The following is a 19534-nucleotide window of genomic DNA, read 5'->3' as shown; positions in this document are numbered from 1 at the left end:
GTTCTCACATAATTGCATTGTCATAAGATGTTTAAACCACTTAAAACCATTTATTCACCTTTGTTTTATTGTTACCCCCCAATTCTTAACTTGTTTCTTTATATTTACGTTCTTGTACTTTTCTGTTTTTACGTAACATTACCAGGCATCTTTTATTACATACTATTGAATAAACTGATCACATTATGTATCGTTAGATATTCTCATGGACCCTTTTGACAATATAGATGCATTCCCATTTAATCACATTATTGATAATGATGAATTCTTGCATGTCATTCACTATTACTTTTGTGACGATAGAATTGACTTTGATAGATTTAATTCTTTAATTTTTAACCCTTTTGATATTAATTTTAAAGATGTTATTAATGACAACGATGCCCAATTATTTTCCGAAAATATTGAATCTTGTGCCTATGAATATATCGATAGTCTTAACAACAAATATTCAACACAAGATTATTCATTTAGTATCTTTCACTTAAACGCACGCAGTCTTGTTAAACATTTTAACGATATCAATGTATGCGTAGGTGCTATTAACCATGAATTCTCAGCACTATGCTTCACCGAAACTTTTTTTAATCATAATACGCCTTTTTCCTTTTATAATATTCCCAATTATAACCTCTTGCATGTTTCACGAGCTGATAGACCAGGAGGAGGCGTTGCCATTTACCTACACCAGAGATTTAAATATATTCTTCGCCCTGATTTATCATTTATCGTTACTAATGGTTCGGAATCTCTTTTCATTGAAATCGATGCACAACCCAAAAACATAATCCTTGGAGTAGTATATCGTTTGCCTGAATTATCCATTAACACATTTAATAAAGATATCTCTAATTTAATTGACACCATTAATAATGAGAAAAAAACAGCATATATTTCAGGAGACTTTAATATTAACTTGTTAAATTCCAAAACACATAAAGGTACTTCTGATTTTGTTAATACTTTATTTCAATCAAATTATTATCCTCTTATTACTAGGCCAACTAGAATTACGCGTAATTCTGCAACTTTAATCGACAATATTTTTTGTAATAATCTATACGATAACATTTCTTCCGGAATTCTATATTCGGACATCTCGGATCACTTTCCTGTTTTCTTGTTAGTACATAAATCAGAACCTCTCCAACACCTGAAACCTAAATCAAAATATATATACATAAAAAAAGTCAATGATATTTCAATTTCTGCCTTAAGTAATGATTTGTCAAATGTTGACTGGACTAGTATTTATAACTCCAATGAACCCAATGAGGCATACGCTTTATTCAACGACATATTTAGTACATTATATAATAACAACATTAAAACCACTCGTTCCAGACGCAATATTCGGAAAGAAAAAAAACCTTGGATAACTAAATGCTTAATTAAATCTATCGACAAAAAACACAAATTATATAAAACATTTCTTATATCTAAAAAGCAAAAGGACAAAGATAAATATGTTAAATATCGAAATGTACTTACCAAAATCCTTCGTACTGCCCAAAAGAATTACTTCAGTGACAAATTTGAATTCCATAAAAATAACATCCAAAAAACCTGGCAAACAATAAATGGAGTCCTTGGCAAGAAATCTCGTAAACCGTTTCCTTCTCACTTTATTAACAATGACATTGAATTAAATAATCCTCAACAAATTGCAACTGAATTCAATAATTATTTTACTAGTATAGGGCCAAATTTAGTTAACAAAATACATGTGTCGGATAATGATAATTATACTTCTACCCTACCTCGTCCATGTGTGCACTCTCTCTTTCTTAGTCCTGTAACCGAACATGAAGTTGTCAGTATAATACTTTCCCTCAAAGATAATAAATCTCCTGGGTTTGATGGGTTTTCCAATAAAATTATTAAACGTGTTTCTAATTTTATATGCAAACCCTTAACTCACATTTTTAATACTTCTTTTCAAACCGGTATTTTTCCTGATTCTTTTAAAATAGCTAAAGTCATCCCTATCTACAAGAAAGAAGATCCTCATCATTTCAATAACTACAGACCAATCTCCCTACTTCCTTGTTTCTCAAAATTAATTGAAAAAATAATGCATAATCGAATTTCTTCCTTTTTAACTAAACATAACATTTTATTTAAAGGCCAATATGGTTTCAGGAAAAAGTATTCAACAGATCTTGCTTTATTAGATATTTTTGACAAAATTACAATTGCCCTGAGTAAAAATGAGTTTTCTGTTGGCATTTTCCTTGATTTATCTAAGGCCTTCGATACTATTAACCACGATATTTTAATTCATAAACTTTCAAATTACGGTATCAGAGGCCTTCCTTTAAAACTAATTAAAAGCTACCTTTCCAATCGTGTTCAGTTTACTTCCTTAAATAATTTTAACTCTTCCTATTCCCGTTTAACCTGTGGTGTTCCCCAAGGATCGATTCTTGGACCACTCTTATTCCTGATTTTTGTTAACGATATACCAAACAGCTCTAAATTACTAAATTTTATCTTATTTGCTGACGACACAAATATTTTTTTCTCTCATCCTAAATTAAATACCTTGTTTAAAATTGTCAATGATGAGTTACTTAAAGTTTCAAATTGGCTCAAACACAATAAATTAACTCTTAATACATTCAAAACGAACTATATAATATTTTCTAAACGTAAAATTTCAAATTCTTTAAATGAACAAATATACATTGATAATAAAATGATCAAACGAGTTAATGAAACACAATTTTTAGGAGTAACCATAGATGCCTCTCTGACTTGGAAACTACATATAAATAAAATCAGTAATCTAGTTTCTAGAAATGTTGGAATATTGAACAAATTAAAACATATCTTCCCTCAAAAAACCTTATTAACCCTTTATAATACTTTAGTTTTGCCTTACCTTTCTTATGCCAATTTATGTTGGGCAATTACTCTAGATAAATTTAATACGTTATGCCCCTGGACAAGTCTAGAGAAAACTCAAATTGACCGCCTTTTTAAACTACAAAAACGTGCACTTCGGATTTGCGCGGGAGAATCATTTAGAGCCCATACAAAATTACTTTTTAAAAGATTTAACGTTTTAAACATTTATGATTTAAATAAATTACAAGTTGCCTCATTTATGTACCGTTTATCTAACAATTTACTGCCTTCACATTTTAATGCTTTATTTACAAGAATTGACGAACGCCATTCCTATAAAACCCGATCCTCTGTTAACAATTATATCCTTGATAATTTAAATGTTAAGGCTCGACGATTTTCTATGTATTATTTTGGTCCCAAACTTTGGACTTCACTCTCAAATGAACTTAAACAGAAATCTTCCTTTTCTAGTTTTAAATCTAATTTCAAACACAAAATGGTGTCAGAATATGCTACATAATTTTTCGCCGATCTTTTATCCTTATTTATTTGGTGGTGATACATGGCATTAAATCCTTCACCCTGGTATTCAATAATCTCCGCTACATTGTATCGTTATACTTGTTATTATAGGCTACCATATTTAATTATATTTCATATTGTACTCTAATTGTTATCATTATCCCTTTTATCATATATTATATAATTGCCTGGTTTATCTTAACTCCTATAATTTAAATTTTGTTTATTTCTTTATTTTATGTACTTTCACTATTATATATTCATATTTTAGTCTACTCTGTAGCAATGTTAGTATACTTAGGCATACGGGAGTCACGACTTAAAGTTCAGTGAACTTACTGTGACTTCCATCCACCCACATTTAATATATGTTATGTAAATGTAAATGATATATATATAAGTGAGTGGAAAAAATAAATAAACGAAACGAAACGAAACTTTAAAGCCCATTCTTAGATTAATAAAGATGTTGATATAGTATGTATGTTTCTGGGTTTAACCAAAGATAATAAAAGGAGAAGATACAACAGCTCCGTTGGCGGTGTAAACCACATCCGGGTTACTATTTGCCTACGCCTGAAGGTGGCGCATTTCTTTTTCGCTAGAAGAAGTGTGCCACCTTCAGGCGTGGGTAAGGTAAAACTTTTATTGTAAATATCTATAAAAATGCAAACGATGATTATTTATCAAAATGATTATCAAAATATTAATAATATCAAAATTAGTAGAGCACAGACGCGAGAAGACATCAGGTCATCACGATCCATCGAAACGTGGAATTAGACGGGAACCATATCTAGAGCCCGCCGTCGTTCGGCTGCTGGATTCTTACGCGTCCATTAATAAGCGTCCGCTTTTCCTATCCTTCTATGATGCTTAACAGCGCGTACTGTTGATTCTTTACCTATTTATATTCTTTGGTTTAACCCATATGTAATGCATTATTATTATAGTTAATATTATACAGATATTTGTGTACTTTTTTGCAATTATGTAACAGCAGTTATTTATGACCAATTTTGTGAAACATCAAGATAATAAATTTTTGTAAAATATCAAGAAAATTTATTTATAATGACGACAAACAAATATTGAGATAACTAATTTGATTGAAATTACACCATCATCTAATATATATCATATTTTTCTTTGCATCTAAATGTACTGTTAATATAATAACAAAAATTAAATAAAATGGTTCACCAATTAAATAGCAGTCAAACATCAAGCAAAAAGCGTCACAGTCGGAACAAGCTACAAGTGGCACAATCAAACAAGCGGTGCAGTAAAAAAGATTATGAAGTTGAAAAGACAAGCGCCGCAGTCCAGTCAGACAAGCGCCGCAGTCCAGTCAGACAAGCGCCGCAGTCCAGTCAGACAAGCGCCGCAGTCCAGTCAGACAAAAGCACTATGTACAAAAAAATCAGCAATGTCAAACAAACGGTAGCCAAATTTGTTATAAAAATTATGCAAGCAAATTCAAATAAAAATAACTGAAACAGTTTTAATACCTCCTGAGGTGAATATTCCAGAGCTGAGACAGACTTTTTCACAAAACGAAGTGATGCTACAAAATATAGAAAGTTTTTATGGAAGTTTTGTTGATTTAGTATTTTGTTATTTTGCTTACATTTAAAAAATGTCTTAAGCTTTCTCTACACTATCAAACTTTATGACAAAAAATGATAAATAAATACGGTATTACAGTACAGTAGTTCTTATACCTTCTAGATAGTATGAACTCAGTCTGACCACCTCCTTTCTATAATGATGTATTACTGTATATATTTTGAAGGAACTAAATATATTATTATAACACTGCAATATATATATAGTTTTAGATTTAAATTTATCTATTTATTTAAGGTAGAATTGTTTTTACCATTTTAGTTAATATAATAGAGTATAAATTATTTTAAGTAAATGTACAAACTCTCTCTCTCTTTATAGATAGATAGATACTAATAAAGTAGTGCCTTAAACACTACAGTATTTTAATTTATCTATTTATTAAAAGTAACTATTCTCATTTCACATTTGTATATAATATAGTATGCATATAGTACTTTAACATTATCTATTTCTAAATTTTATATTTTCCTTTTTCGGGTAAATGTTACCATTTAGCAGTTCATATTGTAATGCTTAAACTGTATATAATGCCAAATATAGTGCCAAATATAGTGCCAAAGACACTAAAGCTGATTTCACCTTGTTTTCGCGCCGCGGCTCTAGCCAGCTATGTCCCAGGAGGACACATTCATTAATAAGCTGTTTCATAGCGGTAGCTTTAGTATCTAAGGCTGACAGTTTTGTGAATTTGGAAACTCGACTATAATTTATAGGTAGCTGCTGGACCCAAAAAACGTCTGGGAGAAGAGAGTCTATATGAAAGCCTTTGCTGATAATACAGTATTATTGAGATGTAGACGGAAATCTGTAAAATCTTGATCAATAAATAATAACTTCGATTTTGCTGTCAACCAGGGCGGTATTATAATAAGTCACTGTCAAATAATCATTCGATAATGGTCAAAACTTTATTTTGGCTCTGTCAACATAAAGGGAGGTATTTACAATGACTTTCTTTGACTTTCAATCTAGGCCAATGTTATAATAATACGCCGTCAGATATTAAATCATTGAAACAGTCCTCGTAAATTTTTTGTTGGTTATCAGATGCCGTGGGGGGTCCAATCAATTATCGTCAGAAGGTGAACAATCAGTCTACAGAAGATTATTAGGAACGCCTGCTCCATTAATTAATCCAGAAAAAGGTTTGAACATTATCTATTTGTTTATTAGCCTTCTCCTAACACAATTATATTTTCTTTAAAAAAAAAGGTTTTATAAGTGGTTTCAACATTTATGATAGTAATGTCACAGTTCTGTGTCTGGACGCAAGTTCATAGACCTACTAGTTATATTATTCATATTAACTGATACTTACTCTTCATTTACCGTAAAGTTCAGTTTTAATGAAATATATAATATAAATTGGCTTCGTAACAATTAATTAGTTTTGAAAAGGTTAGTTTTTTGGTGATAGGTGAAAATGACATGTAACTTCGTAATCAATTTATTTTTTTTGTATAAAGGCCCAATTACACTATGACGATAACGACAGACGATAAATATATAGCATGCATTTTTTTAACATAAACCAAAAGAAATTAGAAAGGTTTTCGTTCTAGACCTATAGGATAATCATTTATGCTGTCTTTGATAAAAATAATGTTTTTCAAATTCCAATCAAATGACGTCATGATAAATAAAAACAATAAAATCGCTGTATTGTCACGATATTATTGGTCTTACTAATCATGACGTCATTTGATTGGACGTGTGAAAATATAATTTTCATCAAAGGAATTGTTTATATTTCTTTTGGTTTATGTATTAAAAATGCACATTTGTCTATTTATCGTCGATAGTTATCGTCCTAGTGTATGGGCCTTATGCTGTAAATGTTCAATTAATTGATCATTCCGATTTTATTAGTTTGACTCTTGCACAGTTGCTGTCTAATCGTTGTTGTGTAATATCATTTCGAACCATATTAAAATCATAAAGAGATTCATATTCCTTAACATGTGGCTGTGCATGGAAGTCTGGTCTACAACTCGGCCCCGGGCCTGAAAGTGTTGGTGAATTCATAATTATACTTAATATTATATATATAAACACAACAGGCATAGAAATAAATTCCAAACCGCCCGGTGATACACTGAAAATTATTTAATTAATTTTTGAAACGATAAAGATGAGGAAATCTGGGAGTGTTGAAACATTTCAATATTCATTTAAAAAAGTACATTAATTATGGTATTGATCAGTGCCTATAGAGGCGTAAAAACCCTCGGTCAATATCATGTAAAATGCACTGTGGAAGGGTCATTATTAAGACTGCAAAATTGGGCTTATCAACAAATAAATACTTTCGTTCAAAATGTAAAATCAAGGCTGAAAAATTGGGCTTATCAACAACAAAATATTTTATTATTAGACGCGATAACATCAAGGATAATCAGTATAATTATTAATATAGCCACTGTTACTAGTTTTATTCTACATGCTAAAGTAAATAAAAATCCACTAGAAAACAAGCAAGTCTGAATGTTATGCTTATTAGCCATGTTATGTTTGTTACTGTAGGCCTATGATTGTTTGCAATGTCCACATATTATTTCCGTGGGCATATCCATAGTGTATCACTCACAAAAAAGACGTGTGAGGTTCTTTCTTTAGATTTTGAAGAATGATTTGTGTTACAAGAGTCAAATGCTCAAGATATCGGCTAACGCCATGGGACCCTTGGCTTATCAATGAATAATAAATACAGTACTACTTTCGTTCAATTGAAATCGGAATCTGACCGTTTCATTAAATTGGGTGTGATTAGGCCTAAACATATAATAATTTATTAAAAAGGTACAATAAAAACAAATGCATCAGAGGCGTAAAGAACCCACGGTCAATATCATGTAAAATGTATATGGTATAAGCACTGTGGAAGGGGTCATTATTATTAAACTGGAAAATTCGGCTTATCAACAAATAAATACTTTCGTTTAAAATGTAAAATAAGACTGCAAAATTGGGCTTATCAACAAATAAATACTTTCGTTCAAAATGTAAAATAAGACTGCACAGTTGGGCTTATCAACAAATAAAATACTTTTTTTCAAAATGTAAAATTAAGACTGGAAAATTGGGCTTATAAACAAATAAATACTTTTTTTCAAAATGTAAAATTAAGACTGGAAAATTGGGCTTATAAACAAATAAATACTTCCGTTCAAAATGTAAGAAAACATTTTTTAAATATAATCCTTAAGCTCTGTCTATACTATCAAACTAAATAAAATATGATGTGCCCATATTATATAGACATGACGATGTCATATCACTACGATAATCGGGCATATCACTACCATATTTGGGCACATCACACTTTTTTTGTTAAACTAGTTGGGACAGTGTAGACACAGAACTATGTGATCGAAACATAAGTCGGAATTGGACTGACGCGATTGATTTAATTGGGTATTTTTATTAATGTAATGATTCATTAAAAACTATAATACCGATACGCGTTTGGTATTGATCAATGGTGCAAAAAACCCTGAGAAATAATGTTATAACGCGATTTGGTGATAGCTTAGCAATAATACAACCCATATACTATTATTATAAATACCTATTACAAATCCATTCATATAACTTTTCATCGCGAACCGAAAATGTATAAATGTTATTCTACAGACAGTAATTATATATTCAAAAGCCATATTATTATTATTATCAATACCTAAATGCGATAGTAATAACCATATACATTATTCCCAATACAAATTTGTGCGTTTAATTCTAGAAAGAAACGACTGTGCTGACAGGCCAATGACATAAATCACAAGTAAAGTCCCAATTGTTCACTTGCGTTTTGATTGGCCGACCTATTATATTAGATTAATGAAGACTGTTCTTACAACTGTCCAGTCAAAAAGTTACGCGGCGTTTTTTGTAAGAAATATTTCTTGTTTAAACTTGAATAGTGTACATTGAATTGTACTGCATGCCCATTACCAAAAATGTTTTATGACACACCTGAGTAGGCTCTTGCCATTTGATTGGTAGTTTATAAGTCACATGATACTCAATAAATATTCCATTGTCAAATAAGAGTGCTTTTTTCCTTATGTTTGAGTACATTTGTCGGACTGTTATACTGATCCTAGTGGTCGAAAATCAATGTGGGCCATCTATTAATTATTATAATTAAAAGTGATCTGTATGTTGATTTAGTTGCTTCAAATAATGACCACAAATATATATTGATATAACTCATTTTATTGAAATTACATCATCTAATGTGATACAAACAAATCCCTTACAATTTTATGTAAAAAATATGCACCAAAATGCATATTTTTCTTTGAATCTAAATGTACTGTCAATATAACAAAAATTAAATAAAAAATGTTTTTCCTAATTAAATAAGTCGAACATGTGGCGCTGTAAAAAAAGTAGTGCAGGCAAACAAGCAACGCAGTAGAACAAGCGATTCTGATGAACAAGCGAAGTGCATGCAAAAAAAAAAGTGGTAACTCTAACAAGTGGTAACCAAAGTTGTTATAAATTATGCAAGCAAACAACTAAAATAACTTAAGTTCAACACCTCCTGAGGAGGTGAATACTCTAGAACTGAGACAGACTTTCTCATAAAAAAAACCAAACAAACTGATGCTACACAAAATATAGAAAGTTATTTGGAAGTTGTTTTGATTTATTATTTGGTTATTTTGTATACCGAGTTTCTTTAGCTCTGTCTACACTATCAAACTTTATGACAAAAAGTAATGTGCCCATATATGGACATGTCGTCATATCACAACCACATTTGGGCATGTCACTACCATATTTGGGGTACATCACACTTTTTTTGTCGAACTAGTTTGATAGTGTACACAGAGTTTTACATCTAAACAATTTATGTTGCCAATGAACAGTATCGCCTACATTTCAGTGGTGGATCTAGGATTTTGGCGAAGATGAGGGCCTATAAATTGTAAAACGATGTGCTGAACTGAACATACATGTCCTATCTTTTGTATTTCAATTTTTGAAATTTAGAGGGTGCTGGGAGGAAGGGGAGGGGGAGGGGGTGGGATGTTATGTGGGGAGAAGCTGTATAGTTTTCAGGGAGTCCAGTTACTGCAGTACATTCTCAAAAGTGAGTTTTAATGAAACACATTTTCACCTCTATTCACAATTTTTAAACTTACCACATAATAAATTCCTATTCATTAAGCACACTGGAAAATAATAAGCAAATAACTTTGGAGCCGAACTGCTGATCATTAGGGAACCTCACAAGACAAACATATACACACTACATAAACAAAGTCTTATTACAAGTCTTTGAGAGTGGAGTTGTAATTTTGTGATGGGACTTGAACCCAGGACCCTTGGAGTGGTAGCCAAGCATCATAACCACCAAGCCACAACTCTACTGAGATGGTACAGCGTTGCAAACACAGGACAAAATTGTTGGGAAAGGTATGAAATAAGTCACCATAATTAGTGAAATATTAAGTATATACTAACAATCAAATAGTACTAAACCCAGTCTAAGTCTATTCTCAACTTTAAAACAGCATGCTCAATACTTTACTCTACGACTGTACTATATTTGGCCAATGACCAGATTGTGCCCGTCCATTGAAAGGGTCACGCTACCACTAAGTATTTCACTAAATCAATATTCCCATTTGGGACGTAAACGCAGGGACGTCAGACTCACTTCTGATTGGTCAACTCAATTGCGTTGCGACCAAGTGGAAACTAAGTTTTACTGAAAAATACCTTCTATTTGGGTACCATATTTATTTAGTGCAACATAAATGGCAATTAATTCAAACAATATTTTTTATTAATTATTTTAGTTTTATCAACTCCAGGTGCTTAAATCCCACACTGCTTCCACATTTTTATTTGAACTAATGGATTTCATTAGCTTGTAAATTGCACTTTTGCCTTTTAACTAAATCTATTAAAAAAAATTATGTTCTTTTCACCTCTCATTTTTTTTTTACATTTAATAGTCAAATATATACATAATCAATCTTCAATTAATCAATCACCAATTATTAATCAATCACCAACAAATCAATCTCCAATTAATCCGTCTCCAATTAATACTTATGATACAAAAATTGTAATGGCAATATCCAAAAATGTGTCCATATGTAGAACTCTTTCTAGTGACCTATGACCTTTATGTTTGGTCTGAAGGGATATGTATACTTGTAGCAATATAGTTCAAAATTAAAAACATGCTACACCCAGAAAACCACAATTTGTGATGAACATTTTTGACACACTGTACATACCTTTATTGTTGGGGCGAGGTGGGGGAGATTCAAACCCATAACCATACGATTAAAAATTTGCTACACCTAGAATACCAGAACTTGTTTAGAATTCATCACAAACATTTTTGACCTATAACCTTTGTTGGGGTGAAGAAGTGAATTACAAAAGATTTGCCCCATAACCCTACGATTAAAAATTTGCTACACCTAGACTGCCAGAACTTGTTTGAATTCATCACAAATGTATTTGAGCTATAACCTTTGTTGGGGTGAAAAAGTGAACTACAAGAGATTCAAACCCATAACCCTACAAATAAAAATTAGGACTAGAACTCGTCATGTACTTTCCAATCAAAATGTACTAATTTGCTTCCGATAAAAATATTGTAGTTGTCTAGAACTTCTTGTAATGATATCTTATCATCTTGATTATCGTCGGCCATTATGATTAAATTCTGCGCTTCACTCTCTGCATGTATTCGATTCCTAGGATCCATATATTTCTGAAATTTTAAATAATAATTATATACATTAAATATCTGACAGGATTATTCATAATTATATAGTCATTCATTGTATGTAGACCATCACAAGAGTAAAGTCTTATTTAAACAGCGCTGTACAACAAGGCCCAGCCAGATGTTGGGTCGGGACTCGTTTTTGGGGAAAATCCCATCAAATGTGTACCAGTCTACCAGGCCTATCAGAAACTTTCATCACCACATCATCTTTTTGAGAAGAAACGAGTTGGAGTTTGTGTTCCCCAATGTACACACGTGTGTTTCCACATCGTTGAATTGTAACACAGCGCATGCGCATCATCTTAGTTGTTGAAAATGAAATGTTTTCGAGTGAGTAGCCAATTGCATGTGACTGTAACTAGTCAACCGGTATGATATGCCATATGTGCCAAAATAATCATCTTTTTACTCTTCTCACTAATTTCGGTCTAGAACCTAGACTAGGCCGTCATGTTTAACTGTCCTTAGGCTCTGTCTACACTATCAAACTTAGTGACAAAATAATGTGATGTGCCCATATATGGGCATGATGATGTCATATCACTACCATAATTGGCCACATCAAACTTTTTTGTCACATAAAGTTTGATACTGATAGTGTAGACAAAGCGTTAGGCAAGATGCCTTTCTCTCGTTGTGGATGAATTTGCAATGAATGCATGAATTCAAGAATTAAACTGTGTCCTATGAATTTCAAATCATGGATTACATCAGGTGGGGAGTTTGACTGGGGCGGTACATCTGTCAAATGGTAACGCAGGTGTCCTAAGGCGAGCTCAGCGAGGACGGAAACCTCTCGTAGAGCAAAAGGGCAATGTTCATAGAAAACAAAATTGAAATTTTCTTACACCTAATTCCTCTACGTCTGCTTTTCCATCTTTATTAAGATCAATGTGTTGTTCAAATTCTTTTCTTCTCTCCCTCACCCATTCATCTTCTGCGGTTTCTTTCTCTAGAACGTCTTCATGTCCAAGAGGTAGTGAAACAAACTCTGCTAGTGTTAATTTTTTATCATCATCTTGATCTAAAATGATTTATTACAATAACAAATTAGAATGATTATGTGTGGTTTTTAGAGTGGACTTCAGATGGTTACAATGTTCTTTGCCTACAATTCTGAGAGTTCTGAATAAACAGTTTAGTAGATTTAAAATATAATTTTTATATTGACTGCATTTATGCTCAATTTTTGCTCCTAAATAACTATTTAAATCAGTGAGTGGTTGCCGACGAAAACCATTAGCAGTACTCAAAATGCAATGGGCTCTAGCGGTCAATTCAAACATTATTCAAGGTCAGCAGTTGTCAAATAACAATCATTTTGCTAATAATAATAACCGGTTAAAGCGTTTTAACATCGAATCAGTTGGGTGTTTTTAACGGTTATTTTCAGGCTGCCATTTAACCAGTTATTGAAAATTAGTCTTTTTTCTGCTGACAAAAATAATTGGGGTTAATTTATTCACACGATTAATAACCGGTTGTTTTTTCGCAGCAGAAACAAGACTAGTGAATGTAATAGTTTTCTGCAGATTGGATGCGATTTATAGCTGTAAAAAATGGGTAAATGACCTTGATTAAAAAAGCGGGTCAATGACCTGGATTAAAAAGTGGGTCAATGACCTCAATGAAAGTGGTCTGACAGGTAATACTCACCCATATCATGAAGTATCTCATCCACTAAAGACATCATTGTATCTTTACAATGCTCTGGATGTAGAAATGCTAAAAACTCATTTTCACTTAAATTATCATCACCATTTTCATCGGCTCTTGCCCACCTATCACGGTACAGTATATAATCATCTGTAAAGATATTTAAAATGTAAAATACTGAATTGATTTATCAGGCAGATCTGTGATGATTGGAGATTCAGATCTTGGGGATGATCTACAGTAGAGAGAGTAATGGCATCAACTTAAAGGCCAGGTGCGGGCAAAAAATTTCTATTGATCATACATTCCAATAATTATCGATCTATAGTTTCCCCTATGTTTCATAATTTTTGGGAGTTTATTTGTGTTTGTTAAAATGTGCTCTCATTGTACAATAAATGTTACCAATAGCCTACTGGTCATTGACCTATAGATGATAAGTGAAAGTTCCTGTTCTAAGAAATAGATGATATACCGGAACTGTCCCCAGACCACAAAGCAATCCATCATTGCTTTGCTCACTCCTTAAGATGATAACATTCTTCTATGTGAATCACTCTTCCATATTTATTCCTACTGTGTAGATGTGTACTTTGTATAGTTTATTACAATAAAGTTATTATAGTTCTAGATAGAACATTTTTTATCTGCGTCAAATACTGTTATCGATATGGCTTACAATCCTACAACCTTAACAGGTTATGGGCCCAGTAAACGGCTTTTATTTAATGGAGACGAAACTAAGTACGAGTTGTGGAAAGTAAAGTTTCTAGGATACTTGCACATACAAAAATTAAGTAAAATTATTGTACCGGAAAGCGAAGGTGGAGTAGCCGCTCCCGATGAGGCGAAAAATAGTAATGCGTTCGCCGAACTTGTGCAGTACCTAGACGATAGAAGTCTATCTGTGATATTGAGAGACGCAAAGAACGATGGAAGAAAGGCTCTAGGAATCCTGCGGGAACATTATTTGGGAAGAAGTAAACCAAGAATTATATCACTATATACTGAGCTTACCTCATTAAAAATGGACGAACACGAACGTGTAACTGACTACGTTATTCGTGCAGAAACAGCAGCTACAAGTTTAAAAACTGCTAACGAACAAATTAGCGACAATTTGCTTGTGGCTATGGTCCTAAAAGGACTACCACAGCAATTCCGGACATTTGCGACCGTGATAATGCAAAAAGAAAAGGAGATAAACTTTACCGATTTTAAAATTGCGCTGAGAAGCTTCGAAGAGTCGGAGAAGGCTCAAAGAGAGACAAAAGATGATAGTGTAATGAAAACACAAGAAAGTGAAAGAATTGTATGTTTTAAATGTGGGAAACAAGGCCATAAATCTTTTGAATGCAGAAGTAAACAGGATCGAGGAAGGTGGTGTAAAGTATGCAAGAATAAAACGCACAACACCAAGTTATGCAGGAAGAAAAGTAACGTCACTGCGGCAAAATCAGTGCAGCTGGAAAAGGATGAAACTGATGGAGTTGAATTTGCATTCAAAGCAAGTATTAATAGTAATTTATGTAATGGTAATTTATTAGTAGATTGCGAGGCAACATCCCATATTATAAATGATAAATCAAAATTCATAAACCTTGATAAGAGCTTCAATCCAGATACCCATTTCATAGAATTGGCTAATGGTACTAAAACAAATGGGGTAGTCATTGGTAAGGGAGATGCTAATGTTCTAATATATGATGTAAATGGCAATCGACACAAAGTCACTCTTGAAAATGCTTTATATATGTTCCCTCATATAAACAAGATATTTTGTCAGTTCAGGCTGCGGCCAGTAAGGGAGCACAAACTAATTTTGAAAAATATTCAGCCCAACTTAAGGCTCCTAATGGCTTTATTTTCAATATTGTAAAGGAAAATAGATTATATTATTTAAATACTTGTAATGATGATTCAGTTAATATGACTTGTGACCTACAAAGTTGGCACAATGTTTTAGGGCACTGTAATTATGATGATATATTGAAACTACCTAATGTAGTAGATGGTATGAACATACAGGGAAGTGATAAACCCAAAATTTGTGATATATGCACTATTAGTAAAATGACGCAAAGTAGAAATAGAAAGCCTGATGTCCGTGCAACCAAACTCTTAGAATTGGTCCACACCGATTTGGCTGGCCCAGTTAACCCAGTCTCTAGAGAGGGATTTAAGTATGCCATATCATTCACAGATGATTATTCAGGAGCTGTGTTTGTATATTTCTTGAAAAATAAAAGTGACACTATATCTGCCACAGAAAGGTTTCTGGCAGACTCTTCCCCACTGGGAAATGTAAAGTGTATTAGATCAGACAATGGTTCTGAGTTCACTTCAAAGGAGTTTAACTCACTCCTTACAAAGAATCGTATAAGACACGATACTTTTGCACCCTACTCCCCTCACCAAAATGGGACTGCCGAACGAAATTGGCGAACATTATTTGAGATGGGTAGATGTTTGATTGCACAGTCAAATTTAGGCAAAGATTTTTGGCCATATGCAATTCTAGCTGCAACAACTCAGGAATGTTTGTACCTTATACAACTATTAGATGGAATTGTTAGCGGATATCAATATGGGCCTATTCAAATTTTTGAAGATAATCAAGGCACAATTGCCTTAACTAAAAACCCAGTAAGTCGACAAAGGTCCAAGCACATTGACATCCGATATCACTTCATACGAAATGTATTAAATGATGGTAAAATAAATGTTGTTTACTGTCCAACAGCTGAAATGGTTGCTGATATTATGACTAAGCCAGCAACAAAATTAAAGTTAAGTAAATTTAAGAATTTTATTTTTGGACAATGATGTGTTGTGATACACACACTGTACAATGTAATAATGTAATACATTTTATAAAATTAATATGGTAAATTAGAGAAACACTTTTATACTTTTATAATTTGATGAATATGCATGTTGTATTATATTTGATTTTTAATATTATTAGTATTACTGTAAAATTAAGAAAAATGAGAACAAGTGGGAGTGTTAAAATGTGCTCTCATTGTACAATAAATGTTACCAATAGCCTACTGGTCATTGACCTATAGATGATAAGTGAAAGTTCCTGTTCTAAGAAATAGATGATATACCGGAACTGTCCCCAGACCACAAAGCAATCCATCATTGCTTTGCTCACTCCTTAAGATGATAACATTCTTCTATGTGAATCACTCTTCCATATTTATTCCTACTGTGTAGATGTGTACTTTGTATAGTTTATTACAATAAAGTTATTATAGTTCTAGATAGAACATTTTTTATCTGCGTCAAATACTGTTATCGATATGGCTCACAATCCTACAACCTTAACAGTGTTGCAGGAGCTTTTTGAAAATTAGCACTTTCATATCAGTGGGGGGATAGTTCAAATTACACAGTAAAATCTCTATTCTTTTGTACACAAATTTTGAAAATAGAGAGGCATTTTAAAAAGCTATGAAAAATAAACGGTGTGGTAAAAAATGTTATCAGATGACTAAATATAGGTAATATAACTTGAATTTTACATTTCTGGTGTTTTTATTCAACTTCAGAATTTTATTTTCATGCTATAGTAAAAATTATCCACCGTATATCCACCATCTTTTTTCACCTTCTAGGGAGTCACCAGACATGTTAGTACATTATGTTAACTACCTAACTACTGAAAAAAAGTCTTCCTGGTTTTTTTTGGCAGAATTTTGCCAAATTTTGTATTTGACCATATTAGGGGAAATTCATGGTTTTTCATCTTGATTTCTGTTACAAATATTTGATTTATGTACAATTAACCAAATATTATATTTAAAATTCATGCCTGTACCTGAGCTTTAACATAAATAATGAATATATACAATTTGGAAAATGTATTAGTTTCTTTTACCTTCGTCATGTTCGTTTAAGATGTCTTCTGGTCCTTCAGCCTCTTCTAGTTTGTCAATAATGTCTTTGGTGTAACCTCTTGATGTCAGAAACTGGAGACGATACTCTGGCCAATGGATGATGCCATCGCCATCTTTATCAACCTAGACAAAATAAGAAACAAATTAACTCAAATTGTTTTGAATGAAGGTGAAAGTTATGTACTTCAAGAAGATGATAAATTTGGTTGCCCAATTCGAATTTCTTTTTATTTCACACAATAAAGGAGCCACCAAGTTTAATTTCAACCTACTCTACAATCAATGCTCTTGGTAAAACCCTTTAATCTCCCCAATATCTTTGTCACTAACCAAATTCGCCATCCAACCTTTGACCTCATCGCTGAACTACAAAGAAAGATATCAATGGTGTACCTTGGGAAAAATGTCTTTATTTTTTGCAATTGCTTTCTGATAATGTTCTTCTGTTCTTGAGAAGATCCAGTTGGCTAATTCAGTTTCTGTCAGGGTGCCATCATTATCTTTATCTACCCTGAAACGGAAATCAAATTGAGTGTGAATCTGCTTCTGAAGGATTGCCATATATATATACACAATCCTAACAATAGCTGAGGTTATTTGGTAAAAGCATTGTTATGTTACAATTCACTTAAGCTCTGTCTACACTATAAAACTTTATGATGTGACAGACAGAGCTTTAGGATGTGGTTACATAAGCCTACTGTAAATACTCTAGTGCAAGTGGTATGTTTGTTTCTGTTCCTTCATTCTATTAATAATAATGAATAAATGTGTTTATAGTTTTTGGAGTAGGGTAGCTAATTCATGAAATAGCCTTATACTACCACTCATTATGAATGATCTTTTTATGTTTCTGCCTTATAGAAACGGAATGAGCTAATTGTACTTAGTTAATACTGTATTTTTCTGGTCTTGAGGCCTTTTTTTACTCTTATTTATTTTTATTTGTTAATTACAATTACAAATATATTTACTACTGAATTTAACACTGTGGTAATCTTAATGGGCAATTATAATTAAATAGGTACATTGCATTTTTTCTGAGAGGATGTCAAACCACCCCTCCCCCTCCCTTCAAGCCCATCTTTCCCCAAATTTGGTTAAAGCTATAAAATGAATGCCATACATGTACAGTAGGCCTACTGTCAAAAACCCTGTTAAAATATATTTTTTCCTTCCTTTGAATACCTGGTACGGATGCAGCAAAGACCTGTGTCCTTGTAGTTTCTAACGATTGATTGTGTACTGTACCCTATGTACATCGTATTCCATTACTTACTCATGGAACACTTTGGTTAACAATTTCTTAGCTGTTTCATCATCTGATTTCTCGAAATGGTCGTGATCCGGACCAAGAAACACCTCTTGGCGGTACTCCTTGTTGAGTGTGCCATCGCGGTTCATATGCACGCCCTCTATGTGTTCCGGTGGTTCAATCTCTAACCGATCTTCCTCCACATTCTTCTGTTTTGTTTTCAAAAGTTTTTTTATTGGGTTACTCGTTGCTATAACAAGGAGTGTTGAAAGTATAGCTAGACAATATTCTTGTTTTAATTGCATTGTAATCTGGAAAACAAAACACAAATTAAAATAAATTAACATAATAGTAATACCGTATTTATTTGAGAAAGGCGTTTATTTTAGGGGAGGCGTTTTGTTTTTGGGTGTAATGCATATATAATCAAATAATGCACTGTGACCCCGGGAGAGGTGTGTCATTTACAAATAATTACTGAGGCCTCTAGCTTGGGCTAGTAGGTTTAGGCCTAGCCTCTACTTCTACTAGGCTAGTACTACACTACTAGGGCCTAGGCCCTCTCTAGTAGGCCGGCCTTGCCTTGCTTGTCCGGACCATTGTTTCTAACAATATTTTTATCGATAATTTTTGACTATATAAAATCTTGGGATCAACTGCCGTTTTGGCTCCGGAGTTTTTTTTAAGGGTTATTCCATTATTAAAGTGGGGGTGTGTGGTTATGAATATTGTGTGCAGGTACGTCAATAGAAATGACATTGAGAGCCCTCTTCTGTCAGTTGACTGGTTCCCGGTCTACCGCCTTGTAATTGACTTAATCATGATCGAATTCCAACAACTTAAGAATATACAAAATGTTTACATAATTATATAACAATGTAGATCTATCTAATAATGTTTTTATTTTTTTGCAGATAAAGGAGGATCATCAATAAAATAAAATGATAA

The 19534-nt window shown here is 32.7% G+C and overlaps 1 protein-coding gene across 1 annotated transcript in view; it reads right to left on the bottom strand.

Annotated features, from left to right (window-relative positions):
• Positions 1-9726: 9726 nt before the first annotated feature.
• The window catches only part of LOC140045201 (45 kDa calcium-binding protein-like), a 13791-nt gene continuing 3983 nt past the window's right edge, over positions 9727-19534 (bottom strand). Inside the window, exons 2-7 of the mRNA XM_072090011.1 lie at positions 18611-18897; positions 17725-17842; positions 17313-17454; positions 13427-13576; positions 12619-12794; positions 9727-11752 (exon numbers count right to left, since the gene is read on the bottom strand). Coding sequence (XP_071946112.1) covers positions 11576-11752; positions 12619-12794; positions 13427-13576; positions 17313-17454; positions 17725-17842; positions 18611-18891 — 1044 coding nt within the window. The 5' untranslated portion in view covers positions 18892-18897 and the 3' untranslated portion in view covers positions 9727-11575. The remainder of the gene's footprint in view (positions 11753-12618; positions 12795-13426; positions 13577-17312; positions 17455-17724; positions 17843-18610; positions 18898-19534) is intronic.

Source organism: Antedon mediterranea, chromosome 3, assembly GCF_964355755.1.
Source record: "Antedon mediterranea chromosome 3, ecAntMedi1.1, whole genome shotgun sequence".
In the NCBI taxonomy this organism is placed as follows: domain Eukaryota; kingdom Metazoa; phylum Echinodermata; class Crinoidea; order Comatulida; family Antedonidae; genus Antedon; species Antedon mediterranea.
Note: the sequence above shows the minus strand (reverse complement) of the source record. Positions and strands in the feature narration are given on the sequence as shown.